At 43.9% G+C, this 23,919-nt stretch overlaps 2 protein-coding genes across 5 annotated transcripts in view; one reads left to right on the forward strand and one right to left on the reverse strand.

Moving 5' to 3' along the window:
* The first annotated feature begins 1,294 nt into the window (after window positions 1-1,294).
* PHF20 (PHD finger protein 20) overlaps window positions 1,295-23,919 on the forward strand; it is a 135,638-nt gene continuing 113,013 nt past the window's right edge. For 3 of the 4 annotated variants that reach the window (XM_052651098.1, XM_052651101.1, XM_052651100.1), the window contains exons 1-2: window positions 1,295-1,328; window positions 23,147-23,261. In XM_052651098.1, coding sequence (XP_052507058.1) covers window positions 23,179-23,261 — 83 coding nt within the window. In that variant the 5' untranslated portion in view covers window positions 1,295-1,328; window positions 23,147-23,178. Of the gene's footprint in view, window positions 1,329-2,590; window positions 2,619-23,146; window positions 23,262-23,919 lie in introns of those variants that run through there. The other variant, XM_052651099.1, reaches the window with a different exon arrangement.
* On the reverse strand, window positions 18,224-18,634 carry LOC128058611 (histone H3.3A-like). The gene has a single exon (XM_052651103.1). The coding sequence runs from the start codon at window positions 18,632-18,634 to the stop codon at window positions 18,224-18,226; it is 411 nt and encodes a 136-aa protein (XP_052507063.1).

Consider the following 23,919-nt stretch of genomic DNA (forward strand, 5'->3'; position numbering starts at 1 on the left):
CTCAGGGGGAAAAAAATAAAACAAAGAGAACAAACCAATTAAATAATTACAAACTGTGTTAAGTGCTCTGCTGAAAACAAACATTGATAAGGTAGAGAGCAATTGCCCTGTTTGAAGCAGGAGATCAAGGGGAGCACTTCTAGATTATGTGGTCAAAGAGGGCCTTATTGAGGAGATGACAAACTGAGACCTTTTAAAGAGTCTTTTAAAGTCAGTTTTGCAGAAAGTAACAGCTTAGTCAATGGCCCAGTGCCTGGAAGGACCTTGCAGAGAACCACAGAAATGACAGTAACTTAGTATGGCCAGACAGTTAGCAAGGGTGGAGGATGTGACGGAAAGGTTGGTTGTTTTAAGCAAGGTGGTGACATGATTATATTTACATTTGAAGAGGTGCAATCTAGCTGCCCTGTTTTTCCAAGGTAAAATAAAATCGTTATTGCCTTCCTAAATAACAAATATTTAGCATTCCTCTTTGGAACTTCCCAAGTCCCACTGGGAAAACTTTTCAGACCCTTTGTGGGTGGCTGCAACTCCGACCTTGGTCCCCGGAGATAGAATACAGCTTCTCTTCCCACTAGCAATTGGAATCCCTTCGGAGGAGTTAATGAGGTAAGGCGCAGGAGCGGTTCAAAGACTCTAGGTCGGGAAGGAACCTGACTTGTGTGAGGACTTGAAAGACGCTTGAGAAAGTGGAGGAGTTGAATGCGCGTGAATGTGAGACAGGCAAGTTAGTACAAACTGAAAAGTCTGGCAGATAGGCTACGGTGAAGATTTAGATCTTAATCTGAAGAACAGTGGGCAACGGGCTTTGAGCATGAGGATGGCTATGAACAGAGCTGCGTTTTGAGAAGCTCTTTCTGTCGGAGCATGAAGAACGGATTGGAAGGAGTAAGTGTGGGTGGAGAGGACAACCATCTGATGGTGGACTGGACTGGAGCGTTGGCAGCAGGATGGAGAGAAGCAGGAGGCTTCGAGGCGCATATAGGAGGCATAACTAACAGATGACGGATAGGGTCCAGTCCCGGGCTTCGTGTGATCACAGTGGCTATGGGTGAGTGGGGACTTCGTGCTCCGGATCCAGGCGCAGGCCGGTTCCCGCGCGTCAGGGCAGTGGGCGTGGTTCGCCCGAGCCGTCGCCACGGTGATCGGGTGGGGAGGGGCCGAGGGCGGGGCAGCTGAGGAGCTGCGTCACTCGGAGGTGGCGATGGTGCGTGTGTGTGGGGGGCGGGGGATACGCTGGGCGCGTCCCGGGGGTCACGTGGTGCGCTGCACGCAGAGTCCTTCTGTCGGTTGGTCCTGGAGCGGCGCAGCCGGAGCGGGGCTGTGAGGTGAGCTCGCGGCGAGGCGCGGCGAGGCGAAGCTGGCTGGCTGGGGCTGGGTCGGGCCGGGCCCGCGCCGCGCGCGCGCGCGCGCCGTGCGGGCGGGAACGGTGACGGACGCCACCGCTGCTCCGGTCCCCTGCCCGGCCCCGTTCCCCGCCTGGCCCCGCTTGCCCTGCCCGGAGGGAGGCCCGGGGACCGCTGTTGAGAGCGTGGCGGGCGTGCGAGTGGCGCCCAATCCCCAGGGTTGCCTGCGGGAGTGACGGTGGTTGAGGCCAATCAGCGCCGCCTGAGGAGGTTGGGCCGCGGGGTGCGGGCCCAGGGCGCGGAGCGGGCCGTGTTGCGGGTGGGGGGAAGAGTTAGGGTCGGATCCTGAGCTTGTGTGGCCCCCGAGAGCTCCACCAGCAACCCCTGCCCTTGCCTTGTGCTTTGGGAACGCGTTTTCTTTTATAGCCTCTTTAATCCTGTTCTGGGGAGCACACCCCTTTCTCAAGCCCCCGACTATGGGAGTGTCCCCTTTCTCTGTAGTTTTTAGAAAATGTGATCGGTGCAACCCTCTTTCTTAAACTCCATCCCTGGGATTTTATCTTAATTTCCAAAGCTTCCCTAACTGAGGATGGTACCCCCTGACCCACGACCCCCAAATTGGGAGGACACTCCCTTTACGTGTCTCCACTCTGAATAAACGTCCCCTTTCAAATCTGAGGGCTCTTCCCATTTAGCGAGTTTCAAATCTGGGGTCCAGTGACCAGTTTTGGGGGTACTTATGTTCCCACAAATTCAGGGGAGACTTCCCTTTTCCAGGCCTGAAATCTGGCAGAATGCTTGTCAGAATGTCTTAAATTTAGGGGCCGATTCCTTTTCCCAGCCTTCCAAAATCTGGGAGAGCACAGTGTCCAGAGTCTACCCGAAATGAAGTCCAAATCCTGAAATTTTAAGATAAGTATTTGTATTTACACAGGGAATTCACAGCTTTTCCCAATCACTCTATCCTTGGGGTTCCACCCTTTTTCATGAGTTCTCCAAATCGGACCACCTTATTTCCAGATTTTCATATCTGCAAGTGTTTGTTTCCTGCCCCACCCCCACCCTCCACGCTCTACTTTTGGTTACACAGTTCTCAGCCTGCAGCCACCGTCCTGATGTTCGTTAAATCTGGGAGGGCACACCTTTTTTCTTAGTTTGCTCATTTCCAGACAGTGATCCGTGGTTCTTGAGCTTTGCAGCCATCGGAGAGACTTTGTTTCCTCAGCTTCCCTTTTTGAAGCCCCATTTTCCTTTAGGTGCTCTCCCTGTCAGGTAAGTGCACCTTTCGTCTTCCTTCCTCTGGTGAATAAATATCTTTGTTCAGCATGGCACTTTGTCTGCTTCTGTGGCCTTGTCTCTGTACTCACTTCCTATAGTCTTACCTCCTGAAGTCCCCTCCCTCTGGGGGAGGATCTCCCCGCCCATCCCAAAGGGGTGCCTGTATGTTTTCTTTCATATGTCTACTTTATCTTTCATCTTTCTGCTAACAAGAACTCTCTCTTGGCTTGCTCTATCCCCGGGCATTTTTGATTCCTTTCTTCCTTTGGACGCTGCTCTTGCTTACTGGTGGCTGTAAAGATAGTCCCATTTCTTCCCCTTTCTCTGGAAGTAGCCTCAAGTCCAGGGCTGCCTGACTCCTCCCCAGTGCTGGATTTAAACTGAAAACGAATCCCCCCTTGTATTTCTTTGGTTATTCACAGGTCTCTTAATCCTCCTGATGGTCTGCTGCTTATAAAGATTCTGGTTAGAAGGATACTGCTTTTTCCTTTGCTTTATTTCCTTTCATTGGAAGACAAAACAAAACAAAAAAACCCTCCAGAGATTCTTAGTCTTGCTTCCAGCTCCTAAAGCTTCCTCATTGGCTCTTTTCCTTCCTTTTATCAAGAAAAGAGGTCTTTTGGAGGAATCTCTTGGTCACTCTTTTTGTTCCTGGAGTAGAGGTGGGAGATGGATCTTTATCTCTCTCTGTGATCCTCTCACTTATCTGCCAAACCTTGCCCCCGACCCCCACCTTAAAATCTGCAAATGTCCTCTCCTAAGAGCCTCTCAGTAGGCTCTTTCTTTTGTATTTCCTTCTGTCTTTCCAGATCTTACTCAGGGCTTCTCAGCCGGAACCCGAACCAGATTAATTTCTCCACAGCTGGAATCTCAAGTGCTTATGGGATAATGACACCTCTGACCTTTCTCCTTTTGGGGAAGTACTTGAGTGTGCAGCTGTATGAGGCCTCAGGGCAGGAGAGAGTATGAGCCTGAGAAGCAACCCTGGCAGGACAAGGCAGAAAAATACTGCATTTTCAGGACCACGTCCTTCTGAATCTCATTTGAAGATTGGATGTTTGCCAAGCACCTGCTTCTCAGTGATGCTGGGGGTTTTAATGATACTCCCAGGAACCTGTAGGAATTAATGGGGCTTGTGAAGTGTGCTGAACTTTGTGTTGGAACTTGAATAAAATGAATAATTTTATTGTATTTTCAGAAGAACTAAGCTTTTTTATATTTCATGTGCATGAAAACCCCCGAGCTGTGTTATTTCAGGAAGTGAAATAGATCCCACATTTATATCATATGATCATTAGTAAGTACCAGATTCATTAAAAAGCACTATAGGTCTATCTGAGCAGTACCTAATAAAATATGGTGTACAGAAAGTGAAGAGGTACTTTGTATCTTATTTGCCTGATTGGTACCCTATCTATGTACTGCTGTATATAGTTCACCCTTAAAGTATTCTACACCAGTGCTTCTCAAACTTGAATGTGCAAATAAATCACCTAGGGTGGGGAGTGTCTTGCTAAAATGTTGATTGTAATCCAGTGGGTTTAGAGTGGGGCCCATGTATCTGCTTTTCTAATTCCCCATTGATTTTGATATTATTTTCCTGGAGCATTATTTTTCTTTCTTTATCTAGATGTGTATCCTTTAAAGTTTGTACAAGGCCACAGTCCTCTTTGGAGGACTACTGTTTATATTCAGTTACTGTTCTAGCATTTAGCTTTTGAAATCATGGCTAGAACTTCTCCAGGATTTGGATTCCTATTTATTTTGTCAGATTTAAATGCTTAACTATTTCTTGCTTAAAAGTGAACATAACTTTTTTGGGGGTGGGGTGGGGTGGGGGGTTTGGCATGCAGCACAGCTTGTGGGATCTTAGTTCCCAGACCAGGGATTGAACCCAGGCCCTTGACAGTGAGGGCACTGAGTCCTCACTCCTGGACCTCCAGAGAAGAAGCCCTTGATCATAACTCTTGACATAAAATCGTTCTAGTAAATACTGCATAGGCCATATAGTGACCAGCCAGCTTGTCTCTGGTTCCTCATCTGTCATCCTGCCATGGGTAATGAGTCTGAGATAACCCAAGTCAGCAGGGTCACAGGTGTTGGAATTACCAAGCAGTCCTCGGTTTTCCGGGTTCCAGAGATGGGCCTGGGAGAGGCCGGTGCCTGCACTTTGATTTGTGTATCTGTGGGAGCTTCACCAAGATGAATGTGCTGGAAATATGATGTTACTCTTTGATGGGAATCATGACCTTACGATGCTCTCTTCTCCTTTTGTATCCACATCTGTCTCTTAGCAGCAGCAGCAGCAGCTGTCTCTTAAGTCTTAGTGGGCTTTTCCTTTCAGATCATCTGTAACTATTTCCCCGGCTATCACTTGTTGTGGCCTTTCCCCACCATAATCCTATTCTGGACCCTAATCAGGACAAACCTGAATTTGTGTCCTCTCCACACCTCCCCCTACCCCCCATCCCTCACATGAGTGTTAGATAGATTTTCTTCAGTAACAAATTTGATCTTGATTTGGCTCTAGTCCCAGCACTTCCACTCACTGTGAGACCTCAGGCAAGTCACTTAATGCTACTGGACCTCATTCTCCCCATTTGTAATATGAGGGGCTGATTTTCTCAAGGTCTGCTGTGCTCTGAGCCTTTGTCCATACCTTGCTTAGAAACCCAGTGCCTGTGGGTGCTTGTTACGGCAGATCTGATTTCCTTCATGTGTTCTGTTGGGCTTGCTGCCAATCATTTCCGTGTCCGAGTCACTTCTGCCACCAGCTCTTCTAGCCAAGGCAGCCAGCTTGTCCTCAAACCCAACTTCAGCATTCTTCTGCCTCAGTGTCTCTGCCATTTCCATGCTTTAGTTCATTCGAAACTAAGCTTCCTAAAGAAGTCTTCTTGAATTCTCTGTTCAGTGTTAGCTACTAACCTGAATTACAAAGAGGGAGTCTGTAGTTTACACACAACTTTATTTATAGGTTCTCTTATCTGATGTGTATTTTAAAAATGTCTTCCCCTCCTCCTCACCCCAGCTTTCATTTTTGCTTTGAATTAGCAGAGTAGATAGAATGAAATTTAAAAATGAAGCAGGTAGTTTGCCCTAGGCTAGAGTTTGGGGAAAATAAATATCATGCTTTTAGCTCTCTTAAGGTCTCCCAGATTGGAGGTCAGAGGTGTATATAACCTCCTAATGCCCCTTCTTCATCTTTCTAGGAAATGATGGGGGGGGGAGGGAGTTGTTTCTTGATTACTTTTTTTTTTAAATAAATTTTCTTTAAACCAAAATGTGTACTTAGAGCTTCCTTGGTTAGGTTGTAAGCTTGGAGAAAGTCTTGTTTCTCTCTTACTCATCTCAGCAACTGCCCTTACAGGTTGTTGATTAACCTTGGGGTAACCTGTTGAAAATTGAAACCTTGATTTGTAATGATGCTATAACAACTTTGCTGGATCTCGTGTTAGGTATCCAGCTGTCCTTTGTTTTCTTTGGCCAAATAATGGAAGAGATGAGCTTGTATAAATCATGTAAAATTTTAGGAGGTGAGTATGAGTCACCAAACATAAAATAGGGCAGTTGTATCAATATGAGAGGGAGGTAGTGCCTGAATCAGTGGACTTAGAGGAAGGAGGAAGAGGAGAGGCCTGGGGAAGGGTTTTAAAGTGGGGCTTCCCTGGTGGTTCAGACAGTAAAGAGTCTGTCTACAATTCAGGAGACCCAGCTGAGTTCAGTCCCTGGGCTGGGAAGATCCTCTGGAGAAGGGAATGGCTACCCACTCCAGTACTCTTGCCTGGAGAATTCCATGGACAGAGGAGCCTGGCTGGCTGGCTACAGTCCCATGGGGTTGCAAAAAGTTGGACTGAGCGATTAACACTAACATATTTGATAAGACACTAACATATTTGATAAGAGCTTATCCCTTGTCAGGAACATAATTCTAGGGTTTTAAAGACTGACTCCCAGGCATCTTAGATGAGTCTTTGGTTCTCTTTGTCCTGGTAGAGACCTGATTTTCATGAGGTCTCTTATTTGTGTGGAAAAGGTGCGTGGCTAGGTGGATTGACATATCTACCTTGCTTTTACAGTTGCTGGGATTTCTAGGTTATGGAACCTTTACCTGGGAATGTGGGCATTTTAGTTAGCAGTTTTTGGAGCACTCTGTTAGATCTTATTGAACATTTACAATTTATCTATTACTCTCACCTGGTAGACAAGAAAATTGAGATTAAGTAATTTATTTGTCCAAGGTCACTTGGCTAATGACCCAGGTTGCTTTGCCTTCAGGTTTGGTGCTCATACATCCTCCTCTGAACAGCTGCCTTACCTTTCTCCCTCAGGGTTTGAGTAAGTCACATTGGTCACAGCATCAAACAGGTGGCAGCCTGAAGCGCAGGCCTGAGGCACTGCTGAGAGAAGATGTGGCTTTGCCACCTCATCTCAGATTCTGTTCCTGACCTTGGAAACTTCCCTTAATTGTAGAAGCTAAACTCTCTCAGCTGAGGCTGCCTTTCTCCCCTTCTTGAGACTGTCTGGAACATGGCTGGTTTGGGCTGCTTGACAGCCCTTTGGTCTCATGGAGTGGTGAATGCTGTCCAGAGTGCTTTGATGGGTAGGACGTCGGTCATGCTCTGCCCTGTATGAAATTTATGCATCTGCAATTCAGAAAGGCATGATAGTTAAAGATGCCACCTTTCATGTCCAGGCTGCATGGTATGTGGTGGCGAAGAACCAGAATTTGGAGGCATCTGCCACTCTGTTGGGGCTCCATGTCATGTGGCTGTGGGGCTCAAACCTCTTGGGACTTTCCCTGTGGCACAGACATTGGAGACAGACTTCCAGCATGGCAAGTTACTAACCTATCTGGACCTGTTTTCTCTCTTAAGTATCATACTAGCCTCACATCTATCGTAAGAAATATTGGTAAATGTTGCCCTTTCTCTCCATTTCCTAATCTGTAAAATGGGAATAAGAAAATCTAATTTATAAGGTTATTAAAACTTGGTGAGCTGTGAAGAGTTAAGTATATGTTACCATTAATTTGTTTTATTCCTTTTATAAAATGTTTGACCTTGTTTCTTGATATTTCATCTGTAACTACATTAGTACTCTCTGTAAGAGAGAACACTTAAAATTTGTTTCTTATTTTCACACAAAGTAGTTTAACAGTAATCCCTTAATATCATTAGTGTTCAGGTTTCTCAAAGGCCTTTGTAAAACATGTATATATTTTAAATTGAAGTGTAGTTGATTTATAATATTGTATTTCTACTGTACAGCAAAATGATTCATTTGTACAAATATACATCCTTTTAAAAATATTCTTTTCCATTATGGTTTATCATAGGAGTATACTGAATATAGTTCTCTGTGCTATACTGTAGGACCTTGTTGTTTAAAGTCCTTAATATTTTGGCCACAGTATTTGCAGGATCTTAGTTCCCACCAGAGATCTAACCTGGGCCCCCAGGAAGGAAAGTGCCAAGTCCTAACCAGTGGACCACCAGGGAATTCCCTCAGAGCCCTTTTTTAAAAAAAGTTTAGTTTTTAAAAATTGAAGTATAGTTGATTTGCAATGTGTCACTCTTTATTGTATAGCAAAGTGACTTGTTTGTATACATACATACATTTTTTTTTAATATTCTTTTCCATTATGGTTTATCCCAGGAGATTGGATATAGTTCCCTGTGCTATATAGTAGGACCTTGTTGTTCATCCATCCTATGTGTAATAGTTTATATCTGCTAATTCCAAATTCCCAGTCCTCCCCTCCTCCACCTCCCACCCCCTTGGCAACCGCAAGTCTGTTTTCTATGTCTGTGAGTCTTTTCTGTTTGGTAAAAAAGTTCATTTGTGTCAGGCCACGTCGGTATTCTTGCCTGGAGAATCCCATGGACTGAGGAGCCTGATGGGCTCCAGTCCATGGGGTTGCAAAGAGCTGGGCAGGACTGAAGCGACTGAGCATGCGTGCATGTGTCAGATACTAGATTCCACATACAAATGATGTCATACAGTGATTGTCTTTCTGACTCACTCCACTCAGTGTGACGATGTCTAGTTGCATCCATATTGCTGCACACTGCATTATTTCATTCTTTTTTTATGGCTGAATAGTATTCCATTGTATATATGTACCACATCTTCTTTATTCCAAGGCCTTGTTTTTAAATGCAGTATAAATACTGTGGGTTTTGGAGTAGATCCTGCTTTTAAAATCCAAGCTCTTCCTCCTAGCCAGGTGACCAAGAGCAAGTTACTTGCTCTAAGTCTGTTTTCCCTCCTCTGAAAAATAGGATAATACTGCCAATTTTTCTGCATTGTTGGGAATAAAGTATTTTTCATGGATTAGCATGTGATAAAAACTCAGTAAAAGTTAGCCATCTCCTGGTATTAATAATAAAGACCAGGAATATTGACTGTTAAATAATTTTTATTTATCTTTAAAATCCCATGCACAATGAATTGGTTGTAATTTAGGGAAATGTCTTTGGAGGTCCCATGGGGTAATGACTCCATCTCCAAATTGTTTTACTTTGTAATATAGTGATACCTCAATTAAGGAATTCTGTAAGAACAGTTTAGTCAGGTATATTTTAAAAAAGATTCCCTTCCCTAAAAAGAATCCACACAAACCCACTCCAGAGCTGTGTGACACCATTTATAGAGCCCTCCCAGCAACTGAAAACAGATTACAGCTTTTCTTAGGTTCCAGGGGCAAAATTCTGGTCTGTCTGCAGGTGCCTGGTTCCCTGTGCTTTGCCTTACCACCGTGGAGTAACACCAGTTCCTACATTTACCTGTGGAGAGCACTTTTCAAAGAGTCTCCATGGAATTGTCTCCTTGAATTCCTGTATCCCTCAAGATGGGTGATGCTGATCTCTTTCTTTTCTTTCCTCCTGTTTTGTCAATGAGGAAACTAAGGTTATCTCATTAAAGTAGCATCTGACTGCCAAGTGACGGTGCTGCTTGTTAGACTCTGGGGGTGCCTATGAGGAGTTAAATGCCTGAGGAGAGATCGGCTCAGACACAGGCAGTTTCAGAGTAGAGTGCTGTGTTGTGACCCATGCAGCAGGCAAGGCTGCCACGGGTGAATAATGGGGTGGGCCCTGGCCCAGCAGCCCTCTGGGGAGGTGCTGATGGCTGAGCCCCACTGAAGGACCTGGCAGAGAGGAAGCAGCATTGCAGGGAGTCTGGGTGTGTGGGGGGCATGAGCAGTAATAACCTTGAGAGGTTGTCATGTGCCAGGCTCTGTGATAAGTAAATTTTGCTTTTTTTTGGCTGCATCATGTGGCCTGTGGAATCTTAGTTCCCTGACTAGGGATCAAATCTGTGTCCCCTGTCCTGGAAGCAGGGTGTCTTAACCACTGGACCACCAGGGAAATCCCTGTGTTAAGTAATTTTTATCTTCACAGCACCTATAGGAAGATATGAAGTAAGTACTGGTACTATCCCCATTTAATAAATGAGTAGCCTGAGGCTCAGAGAGGAAATGGCTTGTGCAAGGCTATCGGAAAATGGTGGAGCTGGGGGTCAAACCCAGCAGTCTGTTTAGAATTCTGGCTCATAACCATCATGTGCCATTGGCCCTCTGCTGATTGTCTGCTCGACTTCAAGTTTCCATGTTTAACAGCCCGTGGTTTGACTTGGTCATAGTTGCTAACTCATTGGAGGCCTTGATGCTACTCTGAGTAGTTTGAACTCTGTTCTGTAGGGGAACTACTGAGTTTTGTTTTGTTTTTTTTTAGATGTAATTAAGATATAACCTGAAGTTTTAAACAGAGGTGTCTTATGATCAGATTTATACTTTAGAAATATTAGTGTAGTAGCACTGATGACGGAGAAGGCAATGGCACCCCACTCCAGTACTCTCGCCTGGAAAATCCCATGGGCGGAGGAGCCTGGTGGGCTGCAGTCCATGGGGTCGCTAAGAGTCAGACATGACTGAGCGACTTCACTTTCACTTTTCATTTTCATGCATTGGAGAAGGCAGTGGCAACCCACTCCAGTGTTCTTGCCTGGAGAATCCCAGGGATGGCGGAGCCTGGTGGGCTGCCATCTATGGGGTCGCACAGAGTCGGACACGACTGAAGCGACTTAGCAGCAGCAGCAGCACTGATGAAGAGAAGCCACAGTTTGTTGACTAGTCAGATTACCTGGATTCATTCAATTCCTTGCCCCCAGTACTTGGTAGCTTTGTCATTTGGTCAGCTTACTTTCTGAACCTTCGTTTTTTCAGCTCTAAAATGACAATGATAATTCTCATCACAGAACTGTGAGGTAGATACTAAATGAGATGATGTATATATAAAGCACTTAAAATAGTGTCTATCATAAAATAACCACTCAGAGGTCAGCTTATAAGACAGTATTGATTTGGATCCAGGGAGCATGTGGCTGGAGGTTTTGAGCTCCACTAAGAGTTGTTGCATTTGTGTGTTCAGTCGTGTGAGACTCTCTGTGACCGTATGGACTGTAGCCTGCTAGGCTCCTCTGTCCATGGGATTTCCCAGGCAAGAATACTGGAGTGTGTTGCCATGGCCTCCTCCAGGGGATCTTTCTGACCCAGGCATTATAACTCACTTCTCTGCTTTGGCAGGCAAGTTCTTTACCACTAGCGCCACCTGGGAAGCCAGAGAGTTGTTGCAATAATTGGATTAGAGCCACTGGATAGTGGGAGAAACCTAGTAGGTGTGACAAAATGGTGACTGAGAGTGAGATGTGAAGGCAATGCCCATGTTCCTGGCTTGGCACATTGGCCAGTCTTGGGACCTCAAACTGTGATGGGGAGAAAAGGAGAAGGAACTTGTGAGGGTAAGATGATTAGCTCAGCGAGGTTGAGTAATGTGCCAAAGGTCAGTCATTCAGCAAATATGTTCTGGAGTTAATCTTGGGCTCCTTTCCACTGTTTCTGGGAAGAGCCCCTCATTTAACCAGTTCATTCTCAGTAATTCAGAAGACGTAAGCTCAACCTGTGTTTGTTGTCTGTCTGAATTTTAATTGTGGTAGAAAAAGACTTCTAGAGAAAGCATTTCAAGTATCTGGGAAGAGGGTAAGGGAATTTTTTTTAGCTTCTTTTCTTTCTTCCTCCTTCCTTTCCTCCCTTCTTCCCTTGTTTCCTTCTCTACCCTCTCAAGTAAAAGAGACTAATCCAATTCTTTCAGTGTGATTTGGGCAAGCCTGAGGGAGTGGTAATGATTGGCTTTAGACTCTGTGTCATTGAGGAGAAATTAATGATGGAGGGGCCATTGCCCCTACTTGAAACAACTTGTCAGTTCTCTAGGACTATGGATGTGCTCTTTAAAAAATATATATATATATATTTTTGACTGTACTGGGTCTTTGTTGCTACTCATGGGCCTTCTTTATTTGCAGCAAGTGGGGCTACTCTCTAGTTATGCTACATGGGCTTCTGGTTGCAGTGGCTTCTCTTGTGGAGCCTGGGCTCTAGACCTTGAGGGCAGTAGTTGTGACACAAGGGCTTAGTTGCATGTGGGATCTTAATTCCCAGACCAGGGATCGAATCCGTGTCCCTTGCATTGGCAGATGGATTCTTAACCCCTGGACCACCAGGGAAATCCCTAGATGTGCTCTTTTATGTTCGTTATATTGAATACTGTTTGTTAATGTTGCATAATAACAGTGACCGTAATCCTTTGTGTTTGATATCCTTTTTGCTAGTGCTACTACTACCACACAGCCATTTTATCACCAATATTGAATATTTGGTGTGTACTGTCCTGAGCACTTGACATCCATTAGCTCGCTTAGCCTCACAACCCCAGGAGGTAGGGGTTATTAGTCCTCTTTTATAGACGGGCAAACAGGGAGGCTCAGTGATTTTTCTCATCTTCACTTAGCAGGCAATGAGTGGAGCTGGGATTGGTCAGAATCTGAGTCTGAAACCTGACTGCTCCCATCCCTAAGTACTGCCTGGCTTTCCTCCAAGACAGAACTTTGGAAGAGTCCCCTTGGAAGCTTCCTTCTGTGAGTTGTAGTTGTCCCTGGACCTGTGCTCTTCTGGGACTGTAGTCAGGCTGCAGGGTGGCAGCCAGCGTTTCCACCTCCTAGGCTCAGGGCTGTGGGGGATTGGGAGGGAAGCTCATTCCTGCTGAGACACCTTGCCTCTAGGACTTCCCCTCTGCCTAGAATTCTTTCTCCCCTATATCTGTACATAGCTGTCTCCTTGTCATTTAGATCTCTGCTCAGACCTCAGCTCCTCAGAGTTCTTTCTACCAGCCTTATCTAAAGGATCCTGCCACGTCAACTGGCTCATGTCGTTTCATTGGGTTTTCTGCTACAGAACTTACCCTCCCAGAAATGATCTTATCTGCATATGTGTTGTCCTATTTTGCCTTCCCTGCTAGAGAACAGGGCTGGGGGTGTCCTGTCATCTTGCTGTCTATCTCGGGGCCCTGGCACAGAGCTGCTGCTGCTGTTGCTGCTAAGTCGCTTCAGTTGTGTCCGACTCTGTGCGACCCCATAGACAGCAGCCCACCAGGCGCCCCCATCCCTGGGATTCTCCAGGCAAGAAGACTGGAGTGGGTTGCCATTTCCTTCTCCAATGCAGGAAAGTGAAAAGTGAAAGTGAAGTCACTCAGTCGTGTCCAACTCTCAGCGACCCCATGGACTGCAGCCCACCAGGCTCCTCCATCCATTGGATTTTCCAGGCAAGAGTACTGGGGTCGGGTGCCGTTGCCTTCCCCGGCACAGAGCTGGCTTTCAGTAAATACTGAATGAAGGAGGCATATAGATTTAAGCTGGTCTTTCGCTTGAAGTGTCCTTCACTTTGAAAGGGGGTTACATTAAGTTTATTTTTTTCTTGTTTTGTTTTTTATATATTTTTAAACTTTTTATTTTGTATTGGAGTGTAGCAGGTTAACAGTGTTGTGATAGTTTCAGGTAGTTGGCGGGGGAGGGGGTGGGGGGGGCAGGAACCTCAGCCATACACATGTATGTATCCATTCTCCCTCAAACTCCCCTCCCATCCAGACTGCCACATAACGTGAGCCGCGTTCCCTGTGCTGTACAGCAGGACCTTGTTGTTTGTCCATTTTAAATACAGCAGTGGGTATCTGTTGATCCCAAACTCCCAAACTATCCTTTCCCCCATCCCTCACCCCAGCAGCCATAAGTTCTTTCTCTAAGCCTGTGAATCTGTTTCTGTTTTATAAAGAAGTTCATTTGTATCATTTATGTTTAGATTCCACACATAAGGGATGTCATAGGACAGTTATCCTTCTTTGTCTGACTTAGTATGACAGTCTGTAGGTCCACCCATGTTCCTGCAAATGGCATTATTTCTTCTTTTTTTAATGGCTGAATAATGTTATATGCACTACATCTTCTTTATCCATTCCTCTGTCGATGGACATTTAGCTTGCTTCCATGTCCTGGCTATTGTAAACATTGCCCCGCTGAACACTGGGGGGCATGTGTCTTCAGACCATGCTCTTCTCCGGATGCACGCCCAAGAGTGGGATTGCATGGTCATATGGTAGGTCTGTTTTTAGTTTTTTAAGGAATCTCCATACTGTTCTCCCTAGTGGCTGAACCAGTTTACATTCCCACAAACAGTGTAGGAGGATTCCTTTCTCTCCACACCCTCTCCAGCATTTACTGTTTGTGGATTTTTTGATGATAGCCATTTTGGCTGGTGTGAGGTGTACATTAACTTTAAAAGGCACCATCATCCTTTAATGGAGATTGAATTGCAAGCCCAGTGTAAGCACTATTAGGTTATTGTAAAGCCCATTCTGTAGTTTCTGGAGGTTGGCAGTCTTTTCAGAGTTTACTTTTTCTTAATCCTGATGAGAGCCAACTCATTGAAAGGTCTTGTTCCCTGCCCACCTATCACAAATTCATTGTTATTTTAAGTCTTTAGTCTCTTCTCTCTAGCACATTAGGGTTGCTGAGGGCAGGGCCTCCAGTTACCATGACTACAGTACTCTTAAACCTCTCCCAAAATAAAACCCAGAGTCCATGTCAGTACATTAACTATAAATATATTATGAATTCAGAAAATTCTGCTGCTGTCTTTTGAACACCTACTTTGTGCTAGACATACAGAGGCTTTGCAGATCTTTTTTATTTTCCCGCCATACCACATGACATACGGGAGCTTAATTCCCTGACCAGAGATCTAACACATTTCCCCTGCTGTGGAAGAGCAGAGTCTTAACCACTGGCCCACCAGGGAAGTCCCAAGATACACATTCTTTTTTTAAAAAATAATTACATTAATTAATTAATCTTTGGCTGTGCTGGGTCTTCGTTGCTGCAAGGACTTTTCTCTAGTTGTGAGCTGGGGCTAGTATCTGGTGGCAGTGTGCAGGTTTCTCATTACGATGGCTTCTCTTGTGGCGGAGCATGAGCTCCAGGGTGCGTGGGGTTCAGTAGGTGCCATTCCAGGACTGTAGAGCACAGGCTCAGTAGTTGTGCACGGGGTAGGTTGCTCTGAGGCATGTAGGCTCTTCCTGGACCAGGAATCAAACTCTTGTTTCCTGCATTGGCAGGCAGATTCTTTACCACTGAGCCATCAGGGAAGCCCAAGAAGTACATTCTTCAGTTCAGTTCAGTGGCTCAGTTGTGTCCGACTCATGGACTGCAGCACACCAGGCTTCCCTGTCCATCACCAACTCCCGGAGCCTGCTCAAACTCATGTCCATCGAGTTGGTGATGCCACCCAACAATCTCATCTTCCGTCATCCCCTTCTCCTCCTGCCTTCAATCTTTCCCAGCTTCCGGGTCTTTTCCAGTGAATCTTTTTCACATCAGGTGGCCAAAGTATTGGAGGTTCAACTTCAGCATCAGTACTTCTAATGAATATTCAGGACTGATTTCCTTTAGGATGGACTGGTTTGATCTTCTTGCAGTTCAAGGGACTGTCAAGAGTCTTATCCAACATCACAGTTCAAAAGCATTAATTCTTCGGCACTCAGATTTCTTTATGGTCCAACTCTCACATCCATACATGACTCCTGGAAAACCATAGCTTTGACTAGACGGACCTTTGTTGGCAAACTAACGTCTCTGCTTTGTAATATGCTGTCTAGGTTTATCATAGCTTTCCTTCCAGGGAGCGAACGTCTTTTAATTTCATGGCTGCCATCACCACCTGCAGTGATTTTGGAGCCCAAGAAAATGAAGTCTCTCACTGTTTCCATTGTTTCCCCATCTATTTGGCATGAAGTGATGGGACCAGATGCCATGATCTTAGTTTTCTGAATGTTGAGCTTCAGGCCAACTTTCTCACTCTCTTTCATCAAGAGGCTCTGGGTTCCTCTTCACTTTCTGCCATAAGGGTGTCATCTCCATATCTGAGGTTATTGATATTTCTCCCGGCAGTCTTGATTCTAGCTTGTGCTTCATCCAGCCTGGCATTTTGCATGATGTACTCTGCATAGAAGTTAAATAAACAGGTGATGGTATACAGCCTTGAGGTACTCCTTTCCCAATTTGGAACCAGTCCGTTGTTCCATATCCAGTTCTAACTGTTGCTTCTTGACTTGCATACAGATTTCTCAGGAGGCAGGTAATGTGATCTGGTATTCCCACCTCTTGAATTTTCCACAGTTTGTTGTGATCCACACAGTCAAAGGCTTTGCTGTAGCCAATAAAGCAGAAGTAGATATTTTTCTGGAACTCTCTTGCTTTTTCTGTTTTCCAACGGATGTTGGCAATTTGATGTTTCCTCTGCCTTTTCTATAAATCTAGCATAAACATCTGGAAGTTCTCAGTTCACATACTGTTGAAGCCTAGCTTGGAGAATTTTGAGCATTACTTTGCTAGCATGTGAGATGAGTGCAATTGTGGGGTAGTTTGAGCATTCTCTGGCATTGCCCTTCTTTGGGATTGGAATGAAAACTGACCTTTTCCAGTCCTGTGGCCACTGCCGAGTTTTCCAAATTTGCTGGCATATGGAGTGCAGCACTTTTACAGCATCATCTTTTAGAATTTGAAATAGCTCAACTGGAATTCCATCACCTCCACTACTTCTGTTCGTAGTGATGCTTCCTAAGGCCCACCTGACTTCGGACTCCAGGATGTCTGGCTCTAGGTGCGTGATCACACCATTGTGGTTATCTGGGTCATTAAGGTCTTTTTTGTGTAGCTCTTTTGTGTATTCTTGCCACCTCTTAATATCTTCTGCTTCTGTTAGGTCCATACCATTTCTGTCCTTTATTGTGCCCATGTTTGCATGAAATGTGCCCTTGGTATCTCTAATCTTCTTAAAGATATCTCTAGTCTTTCCCATTCTATTGTTTTCCTCTATTTCTTTGCATTGATTGCTGAGGAAGGCTTTCTTATCTCTCCTTGCTATTCTTTGGAACTCTGCATTCAGATGCTTATATCTTTCCTTTTCTCCTTTGCCTTTCACTTCTCTGCTTTTCTCAGCTATTTGTAAGGCCTTCTTAGACAACCATTTTGCCTTTTTGCACTTCTTTTCCTTGGGGATGGTCTTGATCACTGCCTCCTATACAATGTCACGAACCTCTGTCCATAGTTCTTCAGGCACTCTGTCTATCAGATCATCCCTTTAATCTATTTGTCACTTCCACTGTATAATCATAAGTGATTTGATTTAGGTCATACCTGAATGGTCTAGTGGTCTTCCCTACTTTCTTCAATTTAATTCTGAATTTTGCAAAAAGGAATTCATGATCTGACCCGCAATCAGCTCCTTGTCTTGTTTTTGCTGACTGTATAGTTTCTCCATCTTTGGCTGCAAAAAAATATAATCAATTTGATTTCCATATTGCCCATCTGGTGATGTCCATGTGTAGAGTCATCTCTTGTGTTGTTGGAAGAGGGTGTTATGACCTATGCGTTCTCTTGGCAAAACTCTGTTAGCCCTTGCCCTGCTTCATTTTGTACTCCAAGGCCAAATTTGCCTGTTACTCCAGGTATCTTTTGACTTCCTACTTTTGCATTCCAATCCCCTATATTGAAAATGACGTTCTTGAAGGTCTTGTAGGTCTTCATAGGACTGTTCAGCTTCTTTGGCGTTAGTAGTTGGGGCATGGATTTGGATTACTGTGATATTGAATGGTTTGCCTTGGAAACAAACAGGGATCATTCTGTCTTTTTTTTTTTTATAGCTTAATGTATTTTAATTGCAAACTTACAGGAACAGCACAGAAGACAGACAACATTAAAAACATGTGCTTGCATGTAGGACAACTCAGTTAGAAAAGTATAGTGAATGGATGGAATCTACTGCATGATAAAAATGCTACAAACACCATTTAGTTGCAGTCAATAAGAAATTTACTTGTTTTAAAAAAATCCAAATGCTGGCATTGTCCAGAAAAATTTAACAGGTTTATTTGTAATTGTTATAAAGTTGAACTGCTGAAACTTGTTCACTGAAACATTTTAACTTTCATTAATGCTTATGTCCCCGCATTTATATTAAAAATTCACACACAAATGAAAATGGAAAAACTGCCAATACATGATTTCTGTCCCCTGTTTTCCACTTGCAATCATATACTTAGGTACCTTTTGACCCCATGGAAAAAAAATATCTAACGTTCAGAACTACCAATAACAGGAAGAAGATAATTTTTTTTTTTAATAAAGAATGAAATGTTTCCCATCATAGTGGATTCTTAAGCACGTTCTCCACGTATGCAGCGTGCTAGCTGGATGTCTTTCGGCATAATTGTTAAACGTTTGGTATGGATAGCACACAAGTTGGTGTCTTCAAAAAGGCCAACCAGATAGGCCTCACTTGCCTCCTGCAAAGCACCAATAGCTGCACTCTGGAAGCACACATCTGTTTTGAAGTCCTGAGCGATTTCCCGCACCAGACGCTGGAAGGGAAGTTTGCGAATCAGAAGTTCAGTGGACTCCTGATAACGTCTAATTTCACGGAGTGCCACAGTACCAGGCCTGTAATGATGAGGTTTCTTCACCCCTCCAGTAGAGGGCGCACTCTTGAGAGCTGCTTTTGTAGCGAGTTGCTCCCTCGGTGCTTTACCACCGGTGGATTTGCGGGCAGTCTGCTTTCTGCGAGCCATGGTATAGAGACCTCCTTACTACCCCCCTTCTCCTTCGGCTGGAGCTTGGCGAGCTAGAGGTGGCGCTGGCATTGGAGAGCGACGGCGGCGCAGCGGCGGCTGCGAACACAATTCCATTCTGTCATTTTTGAGACTGCACCCAAATACTGTGTTTCAGACTCTTGTTGACTTTGAGGGCTACTCCATTTCTTGTAAGGGATTCTTACCCACAGTAGTAGATATTCTTAAGGTTAGAAAATTCAAACAATAAAGAAGTTTAAAAATGAGAAGTTAAATTTTCTTGCTCTATTCCTTTCATTAAAGGAACTACTGAACAGTTATTTTGTTCCTTCTTAGATGGAAGAAACATGCATAGAATATGCATATAATAAATCTGTCTGTATATATGTTTATTTGTATTAAAGGGGTAATACTATATACCTGTCTCTACACCATGCTTTTTTTATTTGACGGTGTATCTTGCAGATGGCTCCATATCAGCATGTACAGCTTACCATTTTACCTTTTAATAGCTGTACCACATTCTGTTGTATAGATGGCTGTAATTCATTTAAGTGGGCCTCTTTTGATGGTCATTTTAATTGCAGAAATTTATTGTTCATCCTCACAAGTAATTTGGCAGACTTTGGGGGGTGTGTCTGTAGGATGTTGCTTGCTATGGGTCTGTTGGGTTGTGGGTATTTGCATATTTGTAGATAGTGCCAAGTTGCCTCTAGATAAGATTTTCCAATTTATGCTTCTACCAACAGAGCATCATTTTTCCTCATCCCTAACAGCACTGGGTATTTTATGTTGAAATTATTAGCCTGAAGAGTGAAAAGTTGTTACTTTGATTTGCATTTCCTTTAGTTTAGGATGATGTTATATGGATAAGGATAATACAATCATATGTTTATTAGATCTTTGTATTATTCCTGCCTCCCTTTCCCACAAGCCTCTCCCTTCCCTACCTGGAAATCTGCCAGTTCTTGCATTTTGCTCGTTTTTGAGTGAGTTGTTTGGCTCTTTTGTTCTTGGTTTATATGCACTCCTTGTTAGTAAAGTAAGTTAGCCCTTTGGTCATATGTGTTGAAGTTATTTTCTCTAAGTTTGTTGTTTGTGAAAGTGCCCTTTAAACTGTATTACACAGTATACATTTAAAGCTTTCATTATCATTGATACAAGGGCATTGACTGCAAATGCTGTATTTAAGGAAATAAACTAGGCTCTCTTGTCTCCTGTGGAGCAGTGAGCACACATTGTAGGGTAATTTGGTTTTTTATTTTATTTTTAATTAAAACAATTTTTTTGACCTTGCTGCATGGCAACTTAGTTCCCCCTAGGGATTAAACCCATGACCCCTAACCACTGGACCACCAGGGAATTCCCTGTAGGGAAATTTGAATGTAAAGGAGTAGTTTGAAGTCCTGCCAGGGTCTTTAAAATGGAATCATATATGAGTACAGATTGCATCAGATTTTTTTTCTCATAGTTTTTCTGGGTGTCTTTATTGAACATATTTCCTCTTCCTATTTTGGAACTAGAACTTTTTGGAAGAAAAAAATCTAAGGCCCTGAAGAATGCATAAGTTAAAAGCTACAGAATCTTAGCCTTCTTGTAGCGTGAGAAAAATGTGTGTTTAAATGTAAGAAGTAAAAACTTATATAATCTTCTTAATTCCTACTTCTGTCTTGAACTATTTTGTATTCTTCAGTAGATGTTGTCAAGTTAAGTTGAGACTTTCAGGTGGTCGTCCCTCCCTTGGCCCTTTGTTGGAGCTCCTTCGTCTCTTCTCAGTGTGTGTGTTTGTCTTCCTGGGTGGACAGGAGCTGGGACTGAGTTGGATTTCTGAGTCCTGATTTCCAGCACAGTGCCTTTCTGATACTGCTCACTAATGATTGTTTGAATAAGTTAATGTGAAATTTAAAAACAAACTCTGCCATCCCAGAGGAGTGGAGGGATTTGGGCATGGGACATAAAAGTCAGATAGTCCTTAGTCTTGTTCTGACTGATATCAGAGTGGAGCTTCAAATAAATGGGTCAGAGTTACAATGAAACCTGTTTCAGTTCATGATAAGGAAGACCTTCAACAATCCCACCTCAAGAGGAATTAGTTTTCTTGAGCCATTAAGAATAATTTGCTCATTTTCATTCACTGCCTTGTTCCCACACTCCTGTATTTTAATGGAAGGGCTCCTTAGGGAAGGTGTGTGATAAAAGAATTAATTCAGAAATCAAGCAGATCTGCGCTTTTGTTCTGGGGCTGGTCACTTAGCACCAGAACCTTAGCCCAGTTACTTTAAACCAAATTTCTTCTTATGTGATAGTAGGATTATAGTTAGCTGCTAACTATATAGTTCTTACACCATTCCTTAAATGGATTATCTCATTTAGTCTTCACACCCACTGCCTGGAGATAGGTACCTGGTATCACCATCCCCATTTTAGGGAGAGGAAACAAATTCTGATCGTTAAGTAATTCACCCAAATTCATTTTGATAATAAGGGTGGGGTTGAGGATTAAAGGCCAATAATTTAATCCTATTACATTAATGCCATCTCTAAAAGGGAACTGTCTCCCTGCATGAAGTCTAATACATACTAGCTGCTCTGGTGAGTTCTCAGTGCCACTCTTTCTTCTTGTGTGCCATCATCTTTTCATATAATGTGAGAGGCAAAACTATCAATCTGAATATTACTTGGTATGCATGAAGTCAAAAAGATAATTTGAGGTGCTTTTTCAGGCATGTCAAAATAAAGACTTTTTACTTAACGTTAGGTTTGATATCTCATTTTCCTGGAGAGTGAAGTATAGCTAGTCAGACCTCTGACTTGCCCTTTCCTAGGGTCCATATCATCCAAATTCTCTTGTTTGACATAGCTTTTCAGTTGAAACTGTCAACTGTTCCTGTCTTACTCTGGTATTTGCTTTATGTGTTCCCCGATATCAGCCCTTTGGAACGAGTTGTTTAATATAATGGATAGCTCATCCTGTACATCTTTTTTTCCTCATGGGAAATTTCCATTGTGAAAAATTGTAAATTTAGGAAACTGTTTAAGAGGGAGAGATCACTTACAACCTGTGTTTTCTCTTGCAGTCATTTTTTTTTTAATGCACATGAGTTTTACTGTGAGTTCAGGGGGATATAATTTTACATCATGCTTTTTCATGTACTATATTGCAAGAAAATGTGATGGTATGTACACATGAGATATGAGGCCCCACTTCTGTGATTACTCCTCGTTCATCTGTTACAAAGATTGCCCTTGTGATATAAGGCAGCTATTGCCCTGAGGAGTGCTCGGCATTGCTTAGGCAGTGTAGGCTGTTGGGATCCAAAGTTCAGTGGGAGAGAATTTACTGGGGGTTGGCCTTGCTATGGAGGTGGCCTGCTCAAGTGCCCCAAGAGCTCAGAGTGGCTACATCTCCAGCAAAACCACCACTAGCCCCTAAAGATCAATTTTACTCATATGGACAATGATCACCAATCCCAGTTTGTCAGAATTTACTGAAGAAGAATATAGAAGAAAGAATGAATAAATAGACGTTTCTTGTCCAGCCTTCCAAAAGTAAAGGACCAGAAATCAGAGTTCAGCTTTTGTTTCCTTCGTCTGTAGCACTTAAAATTCATAGCAGTTGCAGTTTGCAGTTAAGTCGTTTGTTTTACTGGCTGCATTTCTAACCACCCCCCCACCCCCAGTAGACTGGAGGCTTTAGTTCAGTTCAGTTCAGTCAGTCAGTCGTGTCTGACTCTGCGACCCCATGAATTGCATCACGCCAGGCCTCCCTGTCCATCACCAACTCCCGGAGTTCACTCACACTCATGTCCATCGAGTCAGTGATGCCATCCAGCCATCTCATCCTCTGTCGTCCCCTTCTCCTGCCCCCAATCCCTCCCAGCATCAGTCTTTTCCAGTGAGGAGGCCAGGAATTGTGTCTCTTTTGGTCTTGAGGACTGTTTTTCTATAGTCTCTCAGCAGATGTTTGTTATCATTTGTCTTCAGCAAATGATTAAATTTACTTCTGAGTGACTGTTTTTCTTTGGTGTTCTGAGGAGTCCCCCTTACAGGTGAATCCTTGGTAAGCAGTATTGGGGGCTTCTCAGGTGGCGCTAGAGGTAAAGAACCTGCCTGCCAATGCAGAAGACGTATGAGACACAGGTTCCATCCCTGGGGCAGGAAGATCCCTTGGAGGAGGGCATAGCAACCTACTCCAGTATTCTTGCCTGTATAATCTCGTGGACACAGGAACCTGGGGGTTACGGTCCGTGGGGTTGCCAAGAGTTGGACATGACTGGAGCAACTGAGCACTCCTTCCAGTTCCAGAGATACAAGCTGCTGTGTGATAGAGGAGGAGCCAGCGGAGGGCACACCTGGCCTAGGATGAGGGCAGGAGTAGAGCAGGGTGCTGACGCGGGTTCCTGGAGCTCTGTGTTTTGAATAATGCCTGTTTGTCTTTTATGTGTAGTGAGTGATACTCTACTCTGGGCAGACTTTGCCTAAGTTTCATAAATATTTAATTGGCTTTTTCAGGAGAATAAAAGCAGCCCCGTTGATGACTGAAAATGACAAAGCATCCACCTAACAGACGAGGAATCAGCTTTGAAGTGGGAGCCCAGTTGGAAGCCCGGGACCGATTAAAAAACTGGTACTTTTACATTTTTCTGTTAATTAAATCCCTTCAGTAAAGGACATGTGTCAGCACTGATAAAGAGGGGTAGCCTAGGCTTTTCTGTAGAGTGTTCCTGCTCCCTGACTCTTAAGTCTAGAGCTGTGGTAATATCTTTCTCTTTGGTGCTGGGATTCCTGTGTTGAGGGAACTATCTAGTTATATGTGTTTCCCTTTTCTGCCTGTTCATCTGGAGGAGTTATGGGAAGAAGAAGCAGGAAGTGGCTACAGGGAAGGGAAGAGTTATTAGTGGCAACTTATTCTTGGCTGCCTGTCTGAAAGATCCGAGATGGAAGAATGAAGAAAAGGGGGGTAGATCAGAGCAGTTTGTGTGTTGCAAACAACCCCTCCTGTTTTCTGGGTGTGTTGTTGTATGGTTGAAACTTAGTCATCACATCATAGGGATGATTAGGTTCAGAAACTGAGAGGTTGTAGTCCCGACTTTGTCATTGACTCATGACCTCTGGTTGGTAATTAGCCACTCTGAGCATCAGCTTCATCTGTAAATGTGGGTATTAGTAATACCGACCTCACCAAGAGTTTTTCTGAGAATCGAATAACAGGATGTGTGGGGAAAGGCCTTGTAAACTGTAAAGTGGTGGTTGTTGTTGAGGATATCCTAGAGTTTAGTCTTTTG

The sequence above is a fragment of the Budorcas taxicolor genome, chromosome 13 (assembly GCF_023091745.1).
Source record: "Budorcas taxicolor isolate Tak-1 chromosome 13, Takin1.1, whole genome shotgun sequence".
In the NCBI taxonomy this organism is placed as follows: Eukaryota; Metazoa; Chordata; class Mammalia; order Artiodactyla; family Bovidae; genus Budorcas; species Budorcas taxicolor.

What these genes read in the sequence shown, in the direction of transcription:
- LOC128058611 (XM_052651103.1), bottom strand. Translation starts at nt 18,634, where the DNA reads ATGGCTCGCAGAAAGCAGACTGCCCGCAAATCCACCGGTGGTAAAGCA.